This window comes from Cnephaeus nilssonii (genome assembly GCF_951640355.1).
Source record: "Cnephaeus nilssonii genome assembly, chromosome: 13".
Taxonomy (NCBI): Eukaryota; Metazoa; Chordata; class Mammalia; order Chiroptera; family Vespertilionidae; genus Cnephaeus; species Cnephaeus nilssonii.
In genome coordinates this window covers 46,488,580-46,506,604 of record NC_137084.1, presented here as the reverse complement: position 1 = coordinate 46,506,604, position 18,025 = coordinate 46,488,580, and the positions used below count along the sequence as shown (strand labels likewise).

General features: G+C 43.4%; 1 protein-coding gene across 3 annotated transcripts in view; it reads left to right on the top strand.

Moving 5' to 3' along the window:
• Nucleotides 1–263, top strand: part of PAK1 (p21 (RAC1) activated kinase 1) — a 123,912-nt gene extending 123,649 nt beyond the window's left edge. For all 3 annotated transcript variants that reach the window (XM_079788626.1, XM_079788624.1, XM_079788625.1), the window contains exon 15: nucleotides 36–263. In XM_079788626.1, coding sequence (XP_079644752.1) covers nucleotides 36–122 — 87 coding nt within the window. In that variant the 3' untranslated portion in view covers nucleotides 123–263. The remainder of the gene's footprint in view (nucleotides 1–35) is intronic.
• Nucleotides 264–18,025: the final 17,762 nt, after the last annotated feature.

Genomic DNA, 18,025 nt, shown 5'->3' with positions numbered 1-18,025 from the left:
GTCATGTGTCTTTTGCTCTTTTTTTTCTTTTCTAGCATCAGTTCCTGAAGATTGCCAAGCCCCTCTCCAGTCTCACTCCACTGATCGCTGCAGCAAAGGAGGCAGCCAAGAACAATCACTAAAACCACGCTCACCCCAGCCTCATTGTGCCAAGCCTTCCGTGAAATTAATGCTAATTCCAGAAATTCCAACCCTTGATGCTCTCTCTTCCTTGCCTTGCCTCCTCCCATTTCCTGGTCTAGTGCTCTCAAGACTTTGATCCTTGAAAACCATGTGTCCAGCATTGAAGAGAAATGCAACTGACTAATCAGATGATGGCTATCTAAATAAGGAATTTCCTCCCAATTTGTGGATGTGAGGGTGGTTTATGATCCGGGCTTACATGAATAAACCCTTGGACTCCTATTTCTACCTAGCAAAATCTTCTTCACATGTAAACTCCTCCCAAACCCCCAGCCAATCAGTTTTTGGCTATATAAATTTTTGGCTTTATAGCATTATCAATTTGTAATTGGTTGAGGTTTCTTTAGTTCTTGATTTTCTGTGACTGAACTGCCCAAACACCGTATTGTACTTGAAAATTGGAACAGCTTGAGGAATGCCATGGTGGTTGATAATCTGTCAGGGACATGAAATGGCTCAACTTCCTGGACCATGACTATGGCGCAGCTGATACTGATATGGGAAGAGAGAGCTACCATTTTTCTTTGTGCTTCTACAGATGTTTGGGGGGATCTTGACCCAGTAGTGTTCCCCATGCTATTTCTTGTGAAATGGTCTTGGCTATCTATGTAGCAGCTTTTGACTCCCTACATCCTTTAGACTGCTGCTCCCCATTCTGTCCTTGTTTAGAACACTGAGAAGTTTCTTAGGGCCTATGCTGAGTGAGAGCAGTGTGAGAAGTCAGGGGAAAAAATTAGCTGCTTTTAGAACAAGGCTGGACATCAGCACCTGTCCAGCTATACCTATGTGATATTTTAAGAACTCAGTCTCTTTTTCCTTTTGGGATAAGGAGCTGAAAGATTAAGTGAGATCTTCTGATGGCCCGAATCTTTTGGTCAAAGGGAAGGATCTCCAAATCTGAGACTACATGTTAGATTGGATGGATTTGGTGGCTTGAGATGATACTTTGCCAGCTATGAGGGGACCCTGTTTTTACAATGCATGGCCAAGCTCTCTGCAAATGGAAATGCTTGCACTGGGTGTTTGGGATGTTTGCTACCTCCTGCTATCTTTGTGGTTTTGGTCTTGCCACTATGGTAGGACCCCTGGCCAGCATTGTGGCTTGTCATGTCAGCCCCATTGGCTACCTTGTTATGTTCTGAGGTACTGCTGCCTCTGCAGCACAGGTTTTATTTCCTTCAATAAAAGAAGATGAAAATACTCTACTTGGAGTATATGCCTTTCTTTTTTCCTTTATTTCCTGGTTTTTTATTTTGACATAATCTCAAACTAAAGGAAACAAATTTATGAAATAAATATATGTTTTTCTTCTCGAACCATTTGAGATTAAGTGCAGATAAAATGCCCCATTTACTCCTATATATTTCAATGTGTATTTTTTCTTTTAAAAATATTTTTTTATTGATTTTAGAGAGGAAGGGAGAAGGAGAGAGAGAGAAGCATCTGTGATGAGAGGGAATCATTGATAGGCTGCGTCCTGCACACCCCACACGGGACTGAGCCCACAACTGGGGCATGAGCCCTGACCGGAACCAAACCATGACCTGGTTCTTAGGTCGATGCTCAACCACTGAGCCATGCTAGCCGGGCTCTTTCTTAACACTTTTATTTTAAATCTAAATTAAGAGAAATAGGCCAAAATGTTTGTATATTATAAGGTACTAGGGGCCCAGTGCACGAATTCATGCACCTTGAAAGGAACTGTGGGCCTCGAGGCTGCGGTGGGCACAGGGGCGGGTCTTGGCCCATCCTCCGCGCCCCCACCTGGCCCCTCCTGTTGCAGCCCGGTCCCCACTCCTGCCGCCACCACTTCCACTGCTCACTGCGCCAGCCCTGCTCACACCCCTGATGGCGCGGAGCAATTGGGGCCAGTACCATCAGCGGGTGTGAGCGGCGGCTGCTGCCCCGATTACCCCTCAGGAGCAGGGGGAGGTGGAGAAGCCCTCAGGGGCGATTGGGACCGGCGCCGGGCGTTGGCAGCGGGTCTGAGCAGTGGCTCTGACGCCAGCTGCAGGTGCTAGTGGGCTGGTGCTGGCAGTGGGTGTGAGTGAGGCCATTGCCGGCAGCAGGTGCGAGAGGTGGCTGCCGGCCCGATCGCCCCTCAGGAGCAGGAAGAGGTGGAGAAGCCCTAAGGGGTGAACAGGGCCGGCAGCCGCCACTCGCACCCGCTGACAGGGCTGAGTGATCAGGACGGGCTCCGGGCACCAGCAGTGGGTGTGAGCTGCGGCTCCAGTGCTGACAACGGGTGCGCGTGGGGCTGGCGCCAGCAGCAGGTGCGAGTGCCCAGCGGAACCGCAGCATGGGGGAGCAAAGAATTTTCAGTAACCACTGGAGGCTCACCCCACTGACAGTGACAAGCGCACCACCTTGGTCTGGCGTCCCCACTCACCTGTTCCACCATCCTGCCGCAGCCAATGCCCACCATGTTCCACACTCTGCTGTCTGCTGCTGATGCCTGCCATGTTCTGCGCGCACCCCCTGGTGGTCAGCGCACGTCATAGTGACCCGTTGTTCGGTTGTTCTGCCGTTCAGTCTATTTGCATATTAGGGTTTTATATATATACTAGAGGTCCGATGCACGAAATTCGTGCATGGCGGCAGGGGGGTGTCCCTCAGCCCAGTCTGCACGCTCTCCAATCTGGGATCCCTCTCACAATCCAGGACTGCCGGCTTCCAACTGCTCACCTGCCTGACTGCCTGATTGCCTCTAACCGCTTCTGCCTGCCAGACTGATCACCCCCCTAACCACTCCCCTGCCAGCCTGATCAACACCTAACTGTTCCCCTGCCGGCCTGGTTCCCCCCAACTGCCCTCCCCTGCCGGCCCGGTCACCCCCAACTGTCCTTCCCTGCAGGCCTGATTGCCCCCAACTGCCCTCCCCTGCAGGCCTGGTCACCCCTAACTGCCCTCCCCTGCTGGCCTGATCACCCACAACTGCCCTCCCCTGCTGGCCATCTTGTGGCAGCCATCTTGTGTCCACATGGGGGGCGGCCACCTTTGACCACATGGGGTGGCCATCTTGTGTGTTGGAGTGACGGTCAATTTGCATATTAGCTCTTTATTAGATAAGATACATTGGTTCAAGCAGTTATGGAGCCTGAGAAGTTTAATGATCTGTGTCTGCAAGTTGGAGACCCAGAAAAACAAGTCGTTTGAAAGTCAGACAGCCAATGGTGTAGATTTCAGTCGAAGTCTGATGTCAGAACCAGGTGCACCAAGGGCAGATCAATGTCCCAGCTCAATAGTCGGGCAGAAAGCAACCTTCCTCCACCTTTTTCTATTTAGGCCCTCAACTAATTGGATGATGCTCACCAACACTGGGGAAGGCCAACTACTTTACTGAGCCCTTCAATTCAAATGCTAATCTCTTCTGGAAACACCCTGCAAATACACCCAGAAATAATGTTTAACCAGATACTATACTGGGCATCTTATGGCCCAGTCAAGTTGACACATGAAGTCAACCATCAACCTCCCCAACCCCACCTTCAGGCAAAAGATGCTGTCAGTTTATGGCTTTTAAATCAAGGGGTCAATGTGTTAAGATTGGTGACCCCCAATATTGTTTTGTGTAAAAAAAATAAAGGCACAGGAGATCCTCCACGCAGTTACTGAAAGGACAAGTACAATTGGATTGCTTATGTGTAAGAGGGAAGGAATGTTAGATGATGGTATGGAAGTGATGAGAACCCAAAGACAACCTGTTCACTTTGAGATTGCAATTGTAAACTGGTTAGTCTGATGAGGCCTGAGGAATTGTTAACTGATTGCCCCTCTGCACTCTTAAAGTTGTCTGATTAGTTGGATGTCAAAACAGAAGCATTGACTGTCCTGTGAACCTTCCATTATAGGGATGACTGTTTACTGCTGGGATATCTAGCCATCCACTCAGATAATGGAATATTCTTCATGCTTAGGCAGCTTAGCAGCATATCTTCATGCCTTTTTAAAAAATTATGTCTGCAGAGTAATGGACACAAGAGAACTCTGAAACTCTCTACTCATAGACAATTGCTACTTGTCTAATTTTATATTGGCACTGAGCATATCTGTCCCCTGTGTGTTAGTTTTCTATTGCTACATAACAAATTACCACAAACATTGTGGCTTAAAATAGCACAAATTATCTAAGTTCCTATACATCAGAACTCTGGGCACTGCACGGCTGGATTTTCTGCTCAGGGTCTTAGGCTTGAATCAATGTGCCATTGAAGAATTCTGCCCAGAACACCCTCCAAGGTTCTATCGGCTCTCAGCCATCTGTCAAGGACCCAGGCAGCTGGGTTTAGTGCTCAGAACTCAGGTCAAAGCTAGAGAAACAGAGGAATCAAAGAGTAAACAAAACTAGAAAAGGCTAGTTTTAAGCAGGTCAGGAGAAAAAAACAACAAAAAATGGTAATCACTGCATAACCGGGCTACAAAAAGTATTTAATGCCTAAACTGAATGATTGACAAGAACCAAGTTTATACTTTCGTTATTTTTATAAGAACCAAAGCAGAATCAAGCAGGGAGTACACTCTAAAGCAGTGATGGGCAACCTTTTGAGCTTGGTGTGTCAAACTTCGCCAAAAAACTGAGCATAACTCAGGTAGTGTGTCACTTTGAGGAAAAAACTAACTCCAAGACTCTAGTCGCAAATGTGTCATCCTCAGGAGCAGCAAATGTTTCATCCTCGGCATGCGGCCGCGTGTCATCAGAAATGGCTACGCGTGTCAGTGCTGACACACGAGTCATAGGTTTGCCATCACTGATCTAAAGGCACATTTCAAATGTGCTGCTCCAAGCTAAGGTTGGGCTTGGGCTTTACATTCAGCCTCCCAGAACCCCACGGGGCCTCGGAGGCCACGCCCCGGCCACGCCCCGGCCACGCCCCGGCCACGCCCCCAGCCCGCAGGCTCGTTCTCAGCCCGGCCTCCATCTTGAGAGACGCTGGTCTCCTCAGTGCGAAGTCCAGGCCTGAGTTTGGGCTGTGAAGTCCCGGTAAGTAACGTGTCCAGCTCCCCGCTTCCCACGGAAGCATCTTCCGAGGTAGGAGCCACCTTCATCCTCACGTTGGCGGTCAAACCCGCGGCACGTGGACGCGTCAGCTCCCCAGGTCGGTTGAACCTGGAGCTGCCATTCCCTGCAGGGCTGGTGGGAGGAGGCCGAGGCCGAAGGGCTTCCACCTGTGCGGGCCCCTGGGGGCCACACCTCAGCGGTGGGGGTGGGGGTGGGGGTCGGGGAACGGGGCCCGGGGCCGCAGACCCAGGGCCGGCCTGCGGGTCGGCCTACCCGGAAGTCCCCGCAGGTGCGAAGGGCGCGGCGCCTTTGTCTGAGGACCACAGCCCAGCGCTGCGCGGGTTCCACGTCTGAACGTGGTTGTGCAATGAGCTCTGCCCAGTTTCCTGGTTTTGGGCGGGAGGCTGAGCCTTTTCTAGGTCCTCCATCCTGGCAGGCACGCCCTGGCTTTTTTAAAAAATATGTTTTTTAAATAGATTTTTAGAGAGAGAGGAAAGGAGAGGGATGGAGAGACAGAAACATGGAGAGAGAAGCACCCCCCATTGGCTGCCTCCTGCACGCCTCCTGCTGGGGACCCAGCTGAAACCCTGGCTTGTGCCCTGACGGGGAATCAGTCGGTGACCTCTTGGTTCTTGGGTCTAGGGTCAACCACTGAGCCACACCCGCCAGGCACCCCCTGTTTTTTTGTGTTTTTTTTTCTTTTTAAATTTCATTATTGATTAAAGTGTTACATATGTGTCCTTATTCCCCCATTACCCCCCTTACCTCCCCACTCATGCCCTCACCCCCCTGTCTGTTGTCTGTGTCCTTTGGTTAGGCTTATATGCATGCATACAAGTCCTTTGGTTGATCTCTCCCCCTTATCCCCACCCTCCCCTACCTTCCCTCTGAGGTTTTTTGACACAAGCAACTGGATGAACACTGGTGCCCTCTACTGAGATGGGAGGAACTTGGGGAGAAATGGGTCCTGGAGGGAAAATCAGGTGTTCAGTTTTGGAATATTACCTTTGAGAGACCCGTGAGAAATGCAAGTGGAAATTTCAATATGTCGGATATAGGGGATTGGAAATCAGAAGAGCTCTGGAAGGGAAACAATATTTATTGATTGTCGCTCCCCCACCCCCCGAAAAAAAAAGTTATTGAAATTTCAGTGTGGATTTGGCTACCCGACTGGTAGACTCAAATATAAAGGATATGCAGATATGTGGGAAATGGTGTGGTAATTATTCTGGTTAAAATGCTGCCTTTTGTCCAGTATTCAAACCGTTTACCATCCTCTTAGTCAAAGTAGTTTGTTCAAAACATTTTTCTTGGATAATTCGATATTTGCAACAAAGACACCAAGTTTGTGTAGTTTCATCATCAACTAGTTCAAACTTTTCTTCTCATTTCCATTGTTATATTTTTTTTTTCCTTTGACCCATGGATTTAAAAAAAAATATGGTGTGTAATTGTGAAGATTCCTCAAAAAAAAATAAAATATACATTCCACAAATGAGTGAGATCATGTGGTATTTATCTTTCTCTGGCTTATTTCACTTAGCACAGTGGTCGGCAAACTGTGGCTCGCGAGCCACATGCGGCTCGAGAGCCGCGGTTTGCCACTCTGTTAACTAATGAGTTTGCTGACCACTGGGATAGGGGCTTATTCACAAGGAACAACAACAGCCTGTAATTATTGGAATCGAGAGTCTAGGTCAGTTGTAGGCAAACTCATTAGTCAGCAGAGCCAAACATCAACAGTACAATGATTGAAATTTCTTTTGAGAGCCAAATTTTTTAAACTTAAACTTCTTCTAACACCACTTCTTCAAAATAGACTCGCCCAGGCCGTGGTATTTTGTGGAAGAGCCACACTCAAGGGGCCAAAGAGCCGCATGTGGCTCGCGAGCCGCAGTTTGCCAACCACGGGTCTAGGTCAGTGGTCAGCGAACTCATCAGTCAACAGAGTGGCAAACCACAGCTCGTGAGCCGCATGTGGCTCGTGAGCTGCAGTTTGCCGACCACTGACTTAGCATAATGCTCTCAGTTCCATCCATGCTGTTGCAAATGGTAAGAAGTCCTTTTTTATAGCAGCGTAGTATTCCATTGTGTAGATGTACCACTGTTTTCTAATCCACTCATCTGCTGATGGGCACTTAGGCTGTTTCCAAATCTTAGCTATTGTAAATTGTGCTGCTATGAACACAGGGGTGCATATATCCTTTCTGATTGGTGTTTCTGTTTTCTTGGGATATATTCCTAGAAATGGTATTACTGGGTCAAATGGGAGTTCCATTTTTAATTTTTTGAGGAAATGCCATACTGTTTTCCACATTGGCTATACCAGTCTGCATTCCCACCAGCAGTGAAGGAGGGTTCCTTTTTCTCCTCATCGTCTCCAGCACTTGTCATTTGTTGATTTGTTAATGATAGCCATTCTGGCAGGTGTGAGATGATACCTCATTGTTGTTTTAATTTGTATCTCTTGGATGATTAGTGACTTTGAGCATCCTATCTAATAAAAGAGTAATATGCAAATTGACTGTACCTCTGCTACACCCACAAGCCACACCCACCAGCCAATCAGGAGTGAGTATGCAAATTAACCCAACCAAGATGGCTGCAGCCACAGAGTGAACAGGAGGCTTGGGTTTCCCCGGCAATGGAGGAAGCCAAGCTTCCTGCACACCCTGGCCGACCCAGGCCTCCGCTCAAGGCTACAAAGTTTCAATTATAGAAGATAAATAAATCCCAACAAAAATGGCTGCGGCTACGGAGCGAACAGGAGGCTTGGGTTTCCCCAGCAATGGAGGAAGCCAAGCTTCGCGCCCACTCTGGCCGGCCTAGGCCTCCGCTGAAGGCTACAAAGTTTCAATTATAGAAGATAAATAAATCCCAGATACCAGGGTCTCCGCTTGGGTCGCTGGGGGGCGTGGCCAGCCTGCAAACCACCATAGGCCCCTCGCCCAGGCCACCCTATGCCCCAAGGGAACCCCCACCCTGATCCGGGACATCCTTCAGGGCAAACCAGGCGGCTCCCACCCGTGCACCAGGCCTCTATCCTATCTAATAAAAGAGTAATATGCAAATTGACCGTCACTCCAACACACAAGGTGGCTGCCCCTATGTGGTCAAAGATCCTGCCCCCATGTGGACCCAAGATGGCCACCACAAGATGGCCAGCAGGGGAGGGTAGTTGGGAGGGACCAGGCCTGCAAGGGAGGGCAGTTATGGGCAATCAGGCCAGCAGGGGAGGGCAGTTGGGAGGGACCAGGCCTGCAAGGGAGGGCAGTTGGAGGCGATCAGACTGGCAGGGGAGCAGTTAGGCATCATCAGGCTGTCAGGGGAGTGGTTAGGGGGTGATCAGGCTGGCAGGCAGAAGCGGTTAGGGGCAATCAGGAAGGCAGGCAGGCAAGCAGTTGGGAGCCAGCAGTCCTGGATTGTGAGAGGGATGTCCGACTGCCCGTTTAGGCCCGATCCTACTGGGATCGGGCCTAAACGGGCAGTCGGACATCCCTGGAGGGGACATCCCTAGAGGGGTCCCAGATTGGAGAGGGTGCTGGCTGGGCTGAGAGACCCCCCCCCCCCCGCCCCCGTCCATGAATTTCATGCACCGGGCCTCTAGTGTTTTCATATGTCCCTTAGCTTTCTGTATGTCCTCTTTTGAAAGTGTCTATTTAGGTCCTTTGCCCATTTTTTGATTGGGTTATTTATCTTCCTTTTGTTAAGTTGTATGAGTTTCCTGTAAATGTTGGAGATTAAACCCTTATTGAAGATAACATTGGCAAATATGTTCTCCCATGCAGTGAATATAAAGAACATTATAAACTGATGAACAAAAATAGATACAGAGGCAAAGAAGCATTGAACAGACTGTCAAACTACAGTGGGAAGGCAGAGGAGGGTTGGGGGGGTGGTGTAAGAGATCAGACGAAGGACTTGTATGCATGCATATAAGCATAACCAATGGACGCAAGACACTGGGGGTGGGGGTGAGGGCATGTGCAGGGGGGTAGAAGAGGCCGGTTATGGGGGGTCAATGGGGAAAAACATGAGACATATGTACTACTATTTGTAATACTTTAAATAATAAAATAAAATAAAATAAAATTTAAAAAATGTAGTTCACCTTCATCAATTAGGCAAAAATTTTAAAAGTCATAATACTCAGTACTTTTCATAAACTTTGTGGGATATGCAAACTAGGGTGAGTTAGTTTTGGAAAACATTTTTATAATTTATCTATGTGAATTAAAAATAAATATATATTTCAACCTAAAAATAATTTTATCTAATAAAAAGGGAATATGCTAATTGACCCTCACGCCATCACAAAGATGGTGGCGCCCACAGCCAATAAGGAGGGAATATGCTAATTGCCCCACCCTCAAAGATGGCAACACCCACAGCCAATAAGGAGGGAATATGCTAATTGACTGCCCCGCCCTCAAAGATGGTGGCGCCCACAGCCACAAGATGGTGGCGTCCAGTTCCCTCATCCCCCAGCCGCCCAGGGCCACCCGAGGCTCAGGTAACCAGGGTTGGCCAAGGCTTGCGCTGCCAGTAGTGGCAGCAGCAGAGGTGTGATGGGGGCATCACCTTCCCCTGATCGCCGGGTTGCCTTCTGCCCCTGAGGGCTCCCGGACTATGAGAGGGGGCAGGCCAGGCCAAGGGACCCCCCCTCCAGTGCATGAATTTTTATGCACCGGGCCTCTAGTAAAAAAAATATACAACTGCCATATAATTCAGCAATCCCTCTTGTGGGTATTTATCAGAAGAAATCCAAAACATGAATTAAAAAAGGTATATGCATTCCTGTTATGTTCAATGCAGCATTACTTACAATACCCAAGATATGCGAGCAACCCAAGTCCATCGATAGACAATTGATAAAGAAGATGTGTCCCCCCAAAATGTATACACACTTTAACAGCTGATAACTCACATAATTTTCACTTTTTCAGGTTTAACAGATTTGAGCCAGACTAATCTTTGAACAAAGAAAATTTATCCACTAGACTTTTTTATGAGGATACATAAAAGAGAAAGTTTACCATACAAAACTTGCAACAGTTGATGAATTGAAGGTGCACTAATACCGAAAAAAAAAAAAAAAAGATTCTTGATGTTTGCAATTCCATTGCTTTGTGTTAGCAGTGCCTGGACCAGAAAGGTCATCAATTTGAAAACAGGCATACAAAAAAAAAATTATTCATTTCTGTAGATTCTTTTAAATTTTGAAAATGAACTGTATGTTAATAAACACTGACTTTATAATCATTCAAAGTGTGTATACAGTTTTTTGGGTCACCCTCTATATACAATGCAATATTAGTTGGTCATAAAAAAGAATGAGATGTTACCATTTACACTAAACAGATGGAGCAAGAGGGTATCATGCTAAGTGAAATAAGTCAGACAGAGAAAGACACATAGTATATGTTTTCATTTATGTGTGGAATCTAAAACATAAAATAAATAACAAACAAAACAGACTCATAGATGCAGAGAACAAACTGATAGCTGCCTGATGGGAGAGGTTTGGGGGGCTGGGTGGAAAAGGTGAAGGAATTAAGAAGCACAAATTGGCAGTTACAAAATAGTCCCGGGGATGTAAAGTACAGCACAGGGAATATAGTCAATAGTATTGTAATAACTACTAGCATGTATGCTACCAGTGAGTACTAGAATTATAGGTGGGATCACTGCATAAGTTATAGAAATGTTTAAGCTACTATGCTGTACACTTGAAACTAATGTAATATTGAATGTAAACTGTAAAAGAAAAATTAAAAAATATAAAATAATGGTTTTTAATCTCCAAATGTGGAATTTTCCAGTTACCATTTTCTTCTTATAGACTTCTGGTATAATTGCAATGTAGTAGAAAACACACTCTTAAGATTTCAATGTTTAAAAGTTTATTAAAACCAGTTATGTGGCTTAATATATCATTTTGATAAATGTCCTATTTCCACTTGAAAAGAATATTAGTCATTGAGTATAGTGTTTGATAATTATTAGGTTAGTTTGTTAATCAAGTTGTTAGAATCTCATATTCTTACATACTTTTTTGTCTGTTTAATATATCTTATATTGAGAGATCTCCCACCATGATAGTGGATTTGTCTTTCTCTCCAGAGAGGCTATATGATTAAGTGCCTATAAATAGAAAATTCTTTTAAAAAATCATTATGAAATATCCCTCTTTGTCTCTACTAATGTTTTTTTCCCTCGAGGTTTTTAAATTTGTTGGTAACATAGTGAGAGATGACCCCAGTTCTCACCCTTCTTTTAGTTACACCTTTTGTGTTCACACCCTTTGCCAAGTAACTTTATAGTGCTCTCCTACCATGAGTTGACCAGGTCTGCTTTTGCCTTAGACTACACAACATCCCTTGAAGCAGAGGTGGTAAATGGGCTTGCATATGGGAACTTGCTTTCTTGGACATTTTCCATCTCCGTGACAATATGCTCAAGGCTAACCTGGTTGAGTGACACATGGAGCAGCACTAGGTCACCCCGGTCATTCAAGCCGAGGCCATTCTAGAGCAGCAGAATAGATAACTGTTCAGCTCAGATGTGTGAATCATAAATGCTTATTTTTATGTGTGATTGAGGTTTTGTCTTTGGTACTTGGCATTATCCTGATAATGGAATACTAATAAATAGCATATACAAGGTATATGAAATATTCAATTATATTTCATCACAATACAAAGTAATGCCTCCTAAGTTTAGACATGATTCCCACACATCTAGAAGCATTTCCCTGCTTCTGGCCTTTGAACTATTGTCATACATTTTACTTTTACAATTGTAAAATATCTATTTGGGTCATCTATTTCTTTTTTTAAATATATTTTTATTGATTTCAGAGAGGAAGGGGGAGAGAGAGAAAAATAGAAACATCAATGATGAGAGTGAATCACTGACTGGCTGCCTCCTGCACCCCAACCTGGGATTGAGCCTGCAACCTGGGCATGTGCCCTTGACTGGAATCAAACCCAGGACCCTTCAGTCCCAGGGCGAAGCTCTATCCATTGAGCAAAACCAGCTATGGTCAGGTTGTCTATTTCTTAATCATATTGTTTTTTATACTGAGTTGTATGAATTTAATTCAGCCATTGCTATTTTGAATATTCCATAATTCTTAATTGAGGTGGATTCTCACCAATTCCATATGGGAGAGGAGAGAAAGGGAAGGGGCAGGCAACTGTGTGTGTGAGAGTCACTTATTGGTCAAAGATTGTATTTTTCATATACCTCATCCATGCCTCTAAGTTCTCAAGTTATTCCAAGAGCATGTGTCAGTTAAAAAACCATATTCATGTATATTATCTAATATGCTTTCAGCACCTATTAATTGGCTGGTTCAGAGAATATGGTCCCATTTTAGAGCTGAGAAAACTAAATGGTACAATGACTGCAATAAACACATAAGTTATTAGGAAAGGTGAGATGAAACTCTAATCTTCTGCACTGAATTCAGTGCATTATCTTAGATTATAATTTTTAAAATTCATTTATTTTTAATGGAATTTTCTGTAGAATGGTGGGATAGAAAACATTTAAAGGAGTTACTAGATCCTTAGTGTTTTATTTGTCATTCCAGCAAAAGGGTGTACCATACTTAAGAATGTCAAGAAGGTTGAGGTAAAGAGCTGGAAGAAAAGACAGAAAAAGAATAAGCCATGGATTATACACATCTTCAACCACGAATGCTACGCCACCTACATTGCTGGTTGCTACAGCTGCTATTGGGAAACCAAGCTGGGGAAAAAGTCTAGATGTGGACCCTGCTGCTGCTCTTGGGTACAGAGAGATGGAAAGGAGCTGGACCACACTTCCTGAGATGTGGGGAACATGGGCTGGTCCCCGCCACCATGAGGGCTCATTAGCTCCAGAACCGGGCATGCTTGGGCTCTAGTTCTCCCAGGAAAGGTCTGCTGCAATTCTGGAGCCAAAGTTAACCTTAATGAAACATGTGCTCGTGTTCTCTCACTTTTACTCTTCATTTCTCCTTTTCCTTAACTACCTCTCTTATCATTCATTTATTCATTCACTCACTTTTGCTTTTATTCACTCAGTGAACCTTGAAGAAAAAGTGAAGTTTAAATACATTTAGATGTTTTTGTCTAGGGATTACAGGAATGCCTGCATATTTAATTTTCTCTTCATTGTGAGTTTCCCAAAGGAGCTCTGCTTATGAGGAAAAAAACAAAACAGCAAGTGGGAAACAAGGTGTTCTTTTATTTATTTTTATTATTTGTTAATGTGCTTTATTTTCATTTATTTCTGAGAGAGAGAGAGAGAGAGAGAGAGAGAGAGAGAGAGAGAGAGAGAGGAAGGGAGAGGCAGAGAGAGAAACATTGATTGGCTGCCTCCTGCATGTACTCTGATGGGGGATTGAGCCTGCAACCTGGACATATGTCCTGATCGGGAATCAAACCAGTGCCTTTTGGTGCATGGAATGACACTCAACCAACTGAGCCACAGAAGCCAGGGCAAGGTGCTCTTTTATTGATCAGGTTAATGCCTGGTTTTCCCTAAAGAAGAACTCGTAAGGCTGAGTGGTGGCATGTGGCCTAGCCTCATTGAGGGCCTGTTTCTTGCTCTAAGACATATGGTGGGCGATATGGTGTAAGAGATGAGAAGATGAGCATACTGAAGTGAGAAGAGGTGGCCATTTCATGTACCTTCACTTACTTGCAAACCTGGTCCAGCTAGGGTCTAAGATTCTGACCAATTGGATAACTAACTTTTTATGCCTGAAATGGGGAGCACAAGGAAAGGGGTGGAAATAGGAAGCTTTCCTGGATTAGGCAGAGTGTTCTGTCCCCTGTATCTTTTCTGCCCAAATATTTGGCTTCTATGCTCTTGACTGGGGATAACAGAAGTGCTTCAGGCTATCGTCACCACTCTCAAGGAATTCACAGAGTATTGGAGGAAAAGACAAGCACACACACTATGTCAGTATGGTGAGAGAAGTGCTATAATTTTGAGTGTGTGTGTGTGCACATGCGTGCCTGCATGCTAATATGCAACCATATGTCAGTGGAATGGTTGAAAATAACTTTATTTAGAAGGGGAAAGTTGATTAAGATTTATACAGGTAAAGAGTAGGGGATGGAAAAAGAAATGGCATGGGAGGAGGAGTCAAGGGCATTGGTGTGAAGTTTATTTTAGGTGGAGCGGGGGATGTAAATGGAGAAGTGATGGGAAACGAGGCCAGAGTGGAAGATGGGACAGATGTGTGGTTTTTAGAATTTGACATCTATCTGTAAGGAATAAACTGTCCCCGAAGATTCCAAGCTAGAGATGTTGTCTGAGCTATGTTTTGGAATGATTATTTGATCATATGGGGGATGCATCGGAAGGGACACAACTAATACAGGGCGACATCTATGCTTTCAAAGGAGCTATGCTTACGAGAAAAAGAAACTAGCCCGTGGGAAACAAAGTGCTCCTTTATTATTGGTCAGGCTGATGCCTGATTTTTCTGAGTGAAGAACTCTGATAAGCCTGAGTGGTGGCATGGGCTCAAGGTAAGAGATGTTGGTGGCCTGGATTCGAGAAGTGATGGTAAAAATGGAGAAGAGCTAATTGATTCAATAGATATTATGTGGGAAGAGGTTGTAAGTCACACGAGAGCTATAAAGAAGGACATAGAGGGAAAGAAAAAGGGAGGCTTCCTGGGAATGATGACATTTAAGGCAATGTGGCATAGTTGAAAACTCCCTGGACCAGAGCCTGGGGGTATGTTTGGGTCCTAATTCCAACTCTGCCCTTGGGCTGGTTATATGAATTGAAGTAGATAATTCTCATGGCCCCATTTCTACTCAGGGGAAGGAGTAGAGCATAGAGCATAAGAGCTAAGATCTTGGGTCTGGGAAAGATGGCCTGGATTCAATTTGTGGCTTCACCACGACTACCACCAACTTGGAGCTTTACCGCTGTGGGAACTTGGGCAGATTAATTAACATTCTGGTGCTTTAGATTCCTCAATAGAATAAGGGAGATGATAACAATAGTCCCCATCAATAGGGTTTGTTGTGAGGATAGAAGAGATAATATGTGGAAAACACTTAGAATTGGGCTCGGCACACAATTAGCACTCAATAAGTATTAGCTATTTTTATTAATATGTTGGAGTCTTTGCCTTTGGAAGTGATCTTCCACATATATCAATGATTGTGCAGGCAATTCTGACTAGGAGGAATGAGGTAGTTAGGAGTCCTGAGAAAGCGAAGCACAGTGGTGTGTTTAGGGAAAAAACAAATTTTCAATATTGAACTTAGTGACATGTAAGATCATACATGGTAAGTGGTGGGGTTGGAAAGGAATATTTTAATTAAATTATGAAGCTTTTCTATGTCATGCTAAAATATTTGAACTTTATCCTGTAAATAGAGGGGAGCCTTAGAAAAATTTGAACAAGAATGGCAATAATGAGAATCAAAATATGAAAACTTAATAAACAAGAACAGTTTTATTGAGCACTTATTATGTGCCACAGTGATGAGTACAACTAAGGCTTCTGGCCCTGTTGCGTCTTACATTGAGATGAGTTAGGTAATAAATAATAAAGAAAGATGATTTCAGATAGTGGTAAGAGCTTTGAAGGTAAGAAGAAGAAAGATGTATTAGAAATTGCATATACCACATTTTGCTATTCTACTTATCAGTTTGTGGATACTTATGTTGCTTTTACATTTTAGTTATAGTGAATAATGATGTATGAACATGGTTGGAAAATATCTGTTTGAGACTCTGCCTACCATGTACATTACATTTTCCTGGGCATTTTGAGTATCTCACAATCATAGATAAGGAATGACTAGGAAACATTTTTTTCTTCATTCTCCTTACCATTAAAAAAATACTTATTGAGTACCTATTGGGTACTAGATACAAGGAATACAATAATGAATAAACATACACCCAGCCTTAATGGAGTTCACTTATAATACATTGTGATAAGTGCTAAAATAGAGTCAATTTCAGGTTGCTAATTTCTGTTTTATAACTCACCAAGTTTGCAGTATATAGCAGCTCTTAAAAACTAATACAGTCAGTATAACTCATCTTTATATTATCTCCAGTTATTTTTATACCTAAACAATTTGAACTTTGGTTCTATTTGTTTAGGTATAAAAATAACTGGAGATAATATAAAGATGAGTTATACTGACTGTATTAGTTTTTAAGAGCTGCTATATACTATTTCTATTCATAGAAATAAGTAATGGCTTTCAATTTTTGAATCTTTTAGGAATTTTATATGCCATAATACTATAATAGCAAGTGTAACCTATACAGGGAAATATAATTGGGAATTAGACTGATTTATATAATCAAGTTGAGTCACACTCTTAAAGTATAATTGTGGCAATCTTCCACTGACTGTCTGTGTTTATCCATCCATCCATCCGTCCATCTATCCATCCACCCATCTTTTAAGGCTGTTGATTAGAATACAGTCCAACCTTGGTTCTCAAACATCTCCCATCTCTGAACAATTTGGTTCTTGACCAAGTTGTTCATGGAAAAAATGTCTTGGTTGTTGAACAACCCTTTCATGCTGATACATCAGCGTGACACAAAGCATCTCTCAGTCAACAAACAAAGGAGAGAATGCAAGTCAGTTTATTGCTAAACCTAAACATAAACTTTGTGTTGTTAACATCTCAGAAAATTGTGCAATGCATATTTTTTGTGGTGTTTTGGTTTTTGTTGCTGGCAAATGGATGCTTAGCACAATTTTAAAACATAAAGAGGCCATCAAGAGTGCTAATGTTGCTAAGGGTGTGAAAAAACAATGATCACAGGCAATTGAAGTAGAAAAACTGTTGTTGATTTGGGTAAATGAAAAGCAGTTAGTTGGTGACAGCATTTCAGAGGCAGTGATATGTGAAAAAGCAAAGATGCTGCATACTGACCTCCTGAAAGGCATCCCTATAATGAGTGCTGAAAGTGATTCATTTAAGGCTAGTAGGGGGTGGTTCGATAGATTTAAGAAGTGTTTATTTATAGACTAACATGTACTGTATATAAGACATGTTCTGTATATAAGAAAAGTTAAAACAGGCAATTATTTGGGGGGGGTGTCTTAAATGAATTAATTCAATTTACATTATTTCTAATGGGAACAAATGATTTGGTTTTCAAACAAATCACTTCTTGAACAGCCTTCCAGAATGAATTAAGTTTGAGAATGAAGGTTCCACTGTATTTTTTTTTTAAATCAAATTCACTTTAGAAGCATTAAGATTTCCTAGGAGTTGGCAAGGGATGGTATGTTCAGCATATTTTCTGTTATTATTTTTAAAAAGTTTTACTTTTAAATTAAATTTTACATTAATATTATTAAATAATCATGTACTTTATAAAGTGTTCCCCCAATATTTCTAGTACCACCTGGCAGCATAGTTATTACAATATCATTGACTATATTCCCTATGCTGTACTTTACACCTCCATTACCATTTTGTAACTAACAATCTGTATGTCTTACTTCTTTACCTGTTTCACTCATTCCCCAAAACCCCTCCCCTCTGGCCACCATCAGTTTGTTCACTGTATCTATGCGTCTGTTTCCATTTTGTTTAATCATTTATTTTGTTCTTTAGATTCCACATATAAGTGAAATCATGCAGTATTTGTGATTTTCTGACTGATTTATTTCACTTAGCATAATACCTGCTAGGTTCATCCATGCAAATGGTAAGATTTCATTTCTTTTTTGTGACCAAGTAATATTCCATCCTATCTAATAATAGACAAACATGCAAATTGACCATACCTCCAACACACCACAAGCCATGCCCACAAACCACGCCCACCATCCAATCAGAGCGA